Source organism: Cornus florida, unplaced genomic scaffold (genome assembly GCF_030987335.1).
Source record: "Cornus florida cultivar Cherokee Brave unplaced genomic scaffold, ASM3098733v1 CherokeeBrave_3.0.0_Hap2_Chr08, whole genome shotgun sequence".
NCBI classification, from domain to species: domain Eukaryota; kingdom Viridiplantae; phylum Streptophyta; class Magnoliopsida; order Cornales; family Cornaceae; genus Cornus; species Cornus florida.
In genome coordinates, this window is record NW_026775578.1 from 12,954,233 (window position 1) to 12,963,000 (window position 8,768).

An 8,768-nucleotide genomic window follows, 5' to 3' on the forward strand; every position below is an offset into this window, starting at 1 on the left:
AATAAACAATCAACAAAATACGACTCTTACGTGGCTTTCTAACTATGGGCACCTTAAAATCCATATATCAGCACCATTCATCTTCATCTTTACAAGAAGCATCGGCAACTATTCATCTCCATTTTCTTGTTTCTTGCATTTGAAAAATCACTACTTGCCGAAATTTTGAAATATGCAATTCTTTATAACCACTTTTTTCCTTTCCAATTTGCATATCTCACAATTTGTCGATCAATTTAGGGTTAGTGTTTCTGAATCAGTTATTATTTATCAATATATTTTACAAAATATTGTCAATATCCAATTCTTGTTGCCATGGATATAAAGTTTCTGCAAAAATTTCTATTTTGATATGCCCTTGTTGACGTAAGACACACGGATGGAGTGAGAGAGTGAACAAGAACTATATTCACGTGGAACTCCATTTGAAAGCATAAAATAAAAAAATTGATTTTTGGGGCCGGTAATCCAAAGAAAACATATTAGATCTTTTTCAAATTTTCAATTAAGAAGAAAAGGGATGAGCCCAAAATCAGAAAAGAGAGTAGAGGGTTGTGCAAAGGAGTGAGAGAAAGTTTGAAAAAATTGAAAATTTGACAATGCAGGGGGAGAGAGGAAGCAGGGAGTCAGAGAGAGCCACGGGCACATCGTTGCCGGAAAAATTAAGAATGTAGGGAGAAAGTTTGGTCAAAGAAAACTAATAGCTTAGTGCCGCATGGATGTCGGTTTTTTGTCAGTATAAACTTGTTGTCAAAAATATTATTTTTCAAAAATTAAATGGTCTATTAGTGTGTAATTTGTTCAAACTTCAACGAAGGTCAATGAAATTTACTTTATTATTATGTTTAGGAGCACCGATTCTGAGGTTTGAATTTAAAATTAAAATAAATTTAATTAAAATTTATTCTTCAAATCTCAAATTCAAAGCACAAATTCAACTTCCCAAACACAACATGCTTACACCATTTTGCTTTAAGAGTGACCAAATGGGCTCTGCTGGGGAGACTTGGAATGGGCCCGATGGATCCTTGGACATTGTAGATTCTGAGTTGGTACCAGCAGTGTCATTGATGATTTATAGACATAGTCAAGGTTGTTTGAAAGATGATTAATTCTCGATAAGTAGATAACATGCCAATGTTCGAAGATTGCCTCCCAATGTCATTCAACCAAATTTCAATTATGGGACCATACTTTAGCTGTAAATTTTCTAGGAAAGCGAAATATTGAAATGTGCTCGAGATCTTTTGGGAGGTTGCTTCAAGTATGGTAAGCAAAATGGCTCCGGAAGGAAAAAAAAACACACAAGAAGTCGTTGTTTAGTGTAATAGTAAGTGGACTCTAGTCTTAGAATTGTTACTTATGTTTGAGAGCACTGAATTGGTGTTTCAGAATTGAAATTGAATGAAATTTATTTTAAAAAATGTCGTGTAGGAAGAACATTCATAGTAATGCACTTTACGGACTCATAAGACATGCCAACTATACACCTACACTGTGACTATGTACATGAGCAGCATGTGCAACCCTAACCCTTTAACAGACAGACAAAATGAACATCTTATGTGATCCAATTCAATTCCAGTCCGTTACCTAGAAGCAAATGCCCCAGCTTTTGTCCATTTCTCCATTAAAAAAGGAAAGGGGTGATCAAACCTCCTTTAAGATTCGGGACCGGGACGTGTATGTTGTGACACCCTCTCTCTTGTTTTGCTCTTACTGGTTGTCTGGTCTCGAGTGCCAATGAAAGGCCATCAAAGAACTCTTCAGAGTTCAAAGTCAGTCTTTTGCTTAATTGCTTTAGATAGAGAGTGTGTGTGTGATAGGATTGGATCTCAAATGGTCTAGTTTGTGCTATACTGTAAATGAAGAAAAAAATTGAAATGACTTCAGTTACCTACACAAACACACGTCACTAACCTGGAGTTGAAAATCTATATTACAACAAGTCTATAGTCTTTAAGCAGAGAACTTTCGTTTCTTGAACTCTAAAACACAAACGTGTCCCACCTTGTCATTAGATCGTCATTAGATCAAGTTAAATAAACATCAATCTTAAAGATCAGCTTCTTTAATCGATTGTAGACTGCATTACACACACATAAATAACCAAATTAAGGAGTAGATGGGATTTTGAATTACGAACAAGACTATAAACATTAATAATATTCAAATATCCGAACAATCTCCACCAAAGGAACCTAAAATCCGTTGTGAAAGAAGCTTACATTGTTTCATTTCTTTACTCTTGGAATTGCTTCGTTCTTCCGAAGATGAATTATAATAATTTTCTTAAAAACACAAATCAGAAAGAACACAAGAAATATTAATGTCTCCTAACCAGATTATTGAAGCAGACAAACATAAAATTAACAAGCTAGAATAAACTATACACTATCTTGGAATAGAATCCAATATACCAAGCTGCTCAGCTAAAATATCAACATCTTCTTCTTCTTCTTCTACTTCACCATCCAGTAAACCAATTGCTTCTTCAATCTCCCCATTCATTAAATTTTCCCAAAATCCCTCATCAAGCACTTCATCACTAGCAATTTTCTCCAGCCCAAAATCATGGAATCCGGAAAGGTCACCATAATCTTGAGGTTCTACTTTAATCTGAGTTCTTTCCATCCCAACTTGGCCTATTTCGTCGCCTCTTTCATTGCTTGGAGCTTGCTGGATTTGCTTCCTCCTCTTCTTACCAATAGCTTCCTCAATCTCTTTTCTCATATCATTTTGTTGGAGTAATTGCTGTACAAAACTCGGATTCTGTATTAGTCTTGCCACGAAACTCTTCATCTTTTGCTGTTTCATCTCTGCGGCTTTTAGTCTTTCATCCATTGCTTTGAGGTAAGCTCCAGTATCCTGCTGTTGCTGTCTATGTTTCACCAACTCCTCCATTAGAACATGCTTGTCTCGCCTCAACCGTGCAACTTCCACATCCAGTCCAAACTGACCTACTTCAACACAAGGGTCTGGTGGAGCCTGTGAAGTCTTGTGATGATGGGAAGGTACTGTTTTTCTCCTCCTATTAATGTTCTTCAGAAGATGCTTTTGTCCTCTCAAAAATGCTTCATTAGCAAACTCCAACCTATCTGGATCAACCTTTCTAAAGCCCTGCACATTCACCTTGCTTTACCCTTTGATCAACAAAACCAATGATTTCTATGCAACACTGAATTGATAGTCATACCATTTTTATTTATTTATTTATTTTTTTTTTGCAATTTAGTCATTCCAAATAAAGAAGCCCACAAGTCACATGGATGATAAAAAAGAACATATTGAAATTTGATGAATAATGGAACATATATATATATACAAGCATGTCAGTGCTGCAGATATTTTAGTTATCTGATCTCTCACTTTCTTTTTGGAAATCATTAAACAAACGAGTGCCTACGGAAAGAAACACCATTAAGCAAAGAAAAAAAAGAGAGTACCAATTTAATCTATTGTACTAGCAACAGACACATATAAAGATTAAATTAAACATTCTAGCTACTTCATGACCATTAAAAAAAAGAAAAAAGTCAAACCAAGATAACCCTACATAAAAATATATATATCAAACAATTATCCTCTATTTCTTGAGCTAGTACTTACATAAGTGTTGAGCTGCCTGACAAAGCTTGAAAAATTGTTATGCTTGAAGAACTTGGGAAGGAGATTGATGGCAAAGGTCTGGGGTTCCCAGACAACAAAACTGTTGTTTCCTCTGCTCCAAGAAACAACATGATCCGTGTTCGGGTCATCGACAAAATCGTAGGTTTTGGTGAGGAAAGGAGCGGGTCCTTCATCATGAAGTCCCTCCAATGGTTGAGGAACATCCCTCAGTGGCTCACCGGCATATTTCGAACTCGATTCCAGAAACTTCTCCTTCATTGAGCCTAAAGGGTTCATATTTGGAATTTGTGCAAGTAATATCAAATGTTTATGATGTTCTGCTTTGATTTTCTTCTATGTTTGATATTAATTTCAATATATATGGTGTCTAATATGTCTGATCTACAGGCCTAATATGGCCAATGAAGTTCTGTATGAACTTCAAATAAGGAAAAAAAAAAAAAAAACTAACATTTAGTTTACTAGGAGAAAAAGACACAGAGAGAGGACTGGCAATCAAAGAAATGGAGATAAGAAATTGGAACAAGTTTTGGATATATAGAGAAGGAAAAGCTTAGAGAAAAAAGGGCTGATACGAACAGAGATTAATCTATTTATAAATACGTGATAATAACATATACAGAATACATATATGAGTTTTTGTGTGTATGTATAGGTAGGAAGCTGATGATACAAAAAAGAAGCCAGTGGTTTTTTCATTGCTCCTCATCTCTTTCTCCTTTGGGAAAGTCGTTTGGCAGCAGCATTTTTCTGTTGTTCTTTTCTGTAAGGATTAGCTACACTCCGGATTTTGGCACATGCCATTCAGTAGCCTGAGGGTCAAATGGTCAGCGCACGTTTTTTTTTTTAAAAAAAATAAAAAATAAATAAAATTTTAAAATTGAACATGAAAATAGCTTTTATAATAAATGGAATTTAATTTAATTTATATTAAATGTGGCCTCGGTTTGTATTTGTCAAATTTAGAGAGACAAAAAAGCACAATTGGAACAATATTTTTTTTTTAAACTACAAGGACATTAATTATTGTATATCCATTGTGGGAAAATATCAAAACCAACCGAAGCCCTTTGCACCCGAAAGAGCTTTTGGTTGGTGGTGGGCTTGAAAAAAGTAAAACATGTCACAAAAATATCCAGGCACCTAAATATTATCATATGCATTAATCAAGTTATGTTGTTATAACAATGTAGGGTCCACTATGTTAATAAAAGAACTATCATGTCCCACATTTTAGATGCACAATTTTTTGGAGGAAGGTGTGAGAAGGGTAGATTTATCTTGATTTTGAGAAATTATTAAGTAATTTTTTGTCATATATTATTCAAGAAAAAAAGAAAGTGAAAGATTAAGACATATAAATCTAGGATTCAGATAGACTAAATTAAAGAGATTTAAATACTAAGGTTAGTTTTTTTTTTTTTTTTTTTTTTTTAGGGGGGGGGGGGGTAGTTGGGTATTTGTCTCCTGCAGTAACAATCCAAATCAGCTGTTTGAGTAGGTGAAAAAGGTGCACCAGACAAAAGTCAATAGAACATGCTAGGCTCATACTGCGAGTCTGTGAGATGTAAAATGATTAGCTCATTGAATATAAAAGTTAAGCATTACTAATACGTGGATACAAACTTTTGGAGATGTTTAAGTTAAAATAATAGTTCTTCTATAAACTAATAGTTTTAATGGAGCTTCACGATGAATGTAGAAATGGAACCAAATCAATAGAGAATTTCAAAAAGCAAGTTGGAGTTGAAAGGTTGGCTAACGTGTCTAACTTTAATTGAATGCTACTATTTTTATCCATTATCACTTGTTGAAGCCAATTATTGCTTTCAAATATCCCTTTATCTATACTCGCGTAATAACAACAGTGATATCAAATTCAGAAAAACATGTAAGAAGGAATGTTGTTTAACAATAAAAAGAAAAAAATATATATTATTGTGGTTATAATAAAGTTTTTTTATTTAATTTTTAATTTTTAATTTTTTTTGTTAATTTTTAATTTGTTAATTTTTTTTATTTTTTTTTATTGTGGTAATAATAAAAGGAATGTTTTTTTTAATTTAATTTTTATTATTTTTTATTTTTTTAATTCAGAAAAAATATATTCATTTGATATATATTCCATTGATATATATTTCTGATCTGTTCCCTAAGGATGATAGAAACATAAATGCTGATGATCATGATCCTTAGAGCAGAAGTAAGGGCCACTAACTTACACGGTAAGCCCAATAGGCCCGTCAAGTGAAAAAGCAAAGAATTAAGAAGCCAGAAGCTTAAAATTGGGCCCAATTAGAAGGCATCTTTTCTTTATTTCACTCACAAATCAGAAAGCATTATCTATATACATATAATATAAACTTGGTGGCAATTTTGGATTTTATTCTAGGAACACAGCAAGTTGGATCCAATGTCAACTGAATCGCATCATCCGATAGCAACTTTCTCAGCCTATCCTAGTAGGGTTGAAACTTTTTCAGTATAATTACACTATTCCAGTCAATAATGTAGGAAAAGTAACCAGACTTTTGCTCTCTCCACCGGACCACTCAAATAATAAAGACTTTAATATATCTTATCATATATATATATATATTGATTCATATTACTTGAAATATATATTTTGATTGGTGAAATTCAATTCCTTCTAAAACAAAACTTTGCGGAGCATTAACTGCACCACACCGTTTCAGATTTGCTAGGCTATCTAGCATTTGCCAGCATTACTATTTATGACCCAAACCAATATACATGTGTGTGTATATATATATTCTGCCCAAAACATATATGACCCATGTACTAGTAGTCTGGTCCATGATCTCTGATTCCGCCTTAATTGCCAACTGAAACCCTACTAAACCCAAACCCAATAAACCCACTCCAGGCCCGCACTCGTATAAAAAACCTCACTTTAATTTATGACAACTGCCGTTTACATTAATTTACCGCAACAATACTATTTTTATACTATTTTATCTACGAGAACAAACGTTTTGTTGTTGATTTTTGGTTTGATGTGTCCCTCTCCTATCTTTTTCTCTAGGACCCACTTAAAAATTAATGAGCCCATCGTACTCACCAGTGGATTCGTTGAGACTCCTCGGCCCCAGACAGTCCTCCATGTTAGAGAAAGAAACAAGAAAAATTATAGGCCTATATAGAGAGAGAGGGAGAAAAAACCTATACGTATAGAGGGAGAGAGAGAGTCTCAATAATGGTGGGTGTTTCCGTTTTCTTGACTTAGATGTTCGTCTCGTTTGAGACAACCATCCCCACCATTTTCCCCCCACACGTACGTTACCACACGTGTACTTCTCTTTTATGTACCCTGAACACCCCTCCACTTTTGGAAATATTACATTTCAGTCCCTTATTACTCAATTTACATAAGTTTGTACCCTTTTTCATTCTCATTCGAATTCTTATACCACCATTCACAAGCCTCTTTATGGCGTATTCGTAATAGTTTGTATCATCAAGGACAGTTTTTACAGTACAGAACAATCAATCAACCCCCTAGGTTGGGTCCCACTTCCCTACCTTTTTTTCTCCTAAAAAATTAGTAGAACAAACAAATCTGTCTTTCTCTCTCTAGACTTTCTCTCTCTTGTTTTGGTGTAAGCAGTGTCTTTGACTTGGACTCACACGCTCACAGGCAATAATGGCAATAATAGCATCACACTTCTCAGTTTCCTCATTCTTCAAACAAAGCCTTTTAAGCAACTTTCTCATATTATCTTGCTATCTTGCGCACTCCTCACCTCGGCGATGGGCGTATTACGCCGCCGCCACTGCCACCAGCAACGCCGGCGGCGGCTCTCCTTTGCTACGGTCACTGCTTTAGCTTTTCTCTTGTTCGCGTCTGCCTCGGCAATTAGTGAGCTCAACCCAACTCAGCAACTCGGTGAGTACAATCAGGACTAGCTATCAAAATTCTATACAACTCGGTATGACTCGTTTCGTTTGTGTGTGTTTTAGGTGTTGGAGTACTGAAAGTGGAGGCGAAAAGGGCAAGTGGGTGGGAGAGTTTTGGGGGAGTTTTGACTCAGAGGCGACTCAGGGGGCCTGGATCGTCACCACCCACGTGTAGATCCAAGTGTGGGATTTGCTCGCCGTGTAAACCGGTTCACGTGCCGATTCAACCCGGTTTGAGCATGCCACTTGAGTACTACCCAGAAGCTTGGCGTTGCAAGTGTGGCAACAAGCTCTTCATGCCTTGAAGAACTCAAAAAACACACACACACATATAATATCATCTTTAGGTTAGTGTTTGTTTGCATTGCTTTTAACTTTGTTTATATTCATCATTTGCTTTCATCATGTTAAAGCCAAATCCCCATCTCTCTCTCCCCCCCTCCCTCTAGAGTTGCATTGCAAGAGATAGACTAAATATGACCATAAGCTGTAATTAAGATGAGCTTCTTTAAATGGAAAAGAAGTTAATTACAATGTTATATTATAGTACTATATTTTTTCTTTTTTCTTTTGGTGTTTAATTATTTAATATTATTAGTTCATGTCCTTAATTATCATGCTCTAGACTTGTGATATATACATATATATATAACGTATTTTTACTATATATGCATATATATTAGTCTCTATATATATGTGAATTCTGATTGTGTGCATGGAATGTGGATGGGGTGGATAGGGGATGGACAATTGCAGGGAAAGAGATTGAGTGCAACATGTGATGAGTACTAAAATGATGGTTTCCGCTTTCCACTCCTTTCCACTCTTTTCAGAGGGAAGATGGAAAGGGAAAGGACACGGTTTGCTTCGATGACCGCAATGTGGTTGTTGTTTTCTACTCTTTTCTCTATGTATTCCGCTGTGGGAGGGATTAGATGATCAGTGCATTGATTTCTCTATGACTATGTTGAGCATAGTCATAGTCCCTATATACAAGTCTTTATCACTATACATATTAACTTCTTCCAAACCTGACCCTCCTGAATTACTTGGACATCCTTCAATTATTGTCATATTGTTTGTTGAGCCAATGCTGGACTGTCTGAACGCACATGCAAGTTTTGGGGGAAGCAGATCTAAAATTCCACATACCATAAATTTGACTAAATGATTTTTTGGATTTTTATTTTATTTTATTTATTTATTTTGTTAAGGTTTTT

At 35.3% G+C, this 8,768-nt stretch overlaps 2 protein-coding genes across 2 annotated transcripts; one reads left to right on the top strand and one right to left on the bottom strand.

Annotated features, from left to right (window-relative positions):
* Positions 1 to 2,151: 2,151 nt before the first annotated feature.
* Positions 2,152 to 4,417, bottom strand: LOC132269449 (heat stress transcription factor A-6b-like). Its single transcript, XM_059770635.1, has 2 exons — positions 3,610 to 4,417; positions 2,152 to 3,120 (listed from the first exon to the last, which is right to left on the bottom strand). The coding sequence occupies exons 1-2, from the start codon at positions 3,904 to 3,906 to the stop codon at positions 2,395 to 2,397; spliced, it is 1,023 nt and encodes a 340-aa protein (XP_059626618.1). The 5' UTR covers positions 3,907 to 4,417; the 3' UTR covers positions 2,152 to 2,394.
* A 2,875-nt stretch (positions 4,418 to 7,292) lies between these two features.
* On the top strand, positions 7,293 to 8,114 carry LOC132268414 (EPIDERMAL PATTERNING FACTOR-like protein 5). The gene is made up of 2 exons (XM_059769264.1): positions 7,293 to 7,537; positions 7,612 to 8,114. Exons 1-2 carry the CDS (start codon positions 7,402 to 7,404, stop codon positions 7,851 to 7,853), a joined length of 378 nt encoding a protein of 125 aa, XP_059625247.1. The 5' UTR covers positions 7,293 to 7,401; the 3' UTR covers positions 7,854 to 8,114.
* Positions 8,115 to 8,768: the final 654 nt, after the last annotated feature.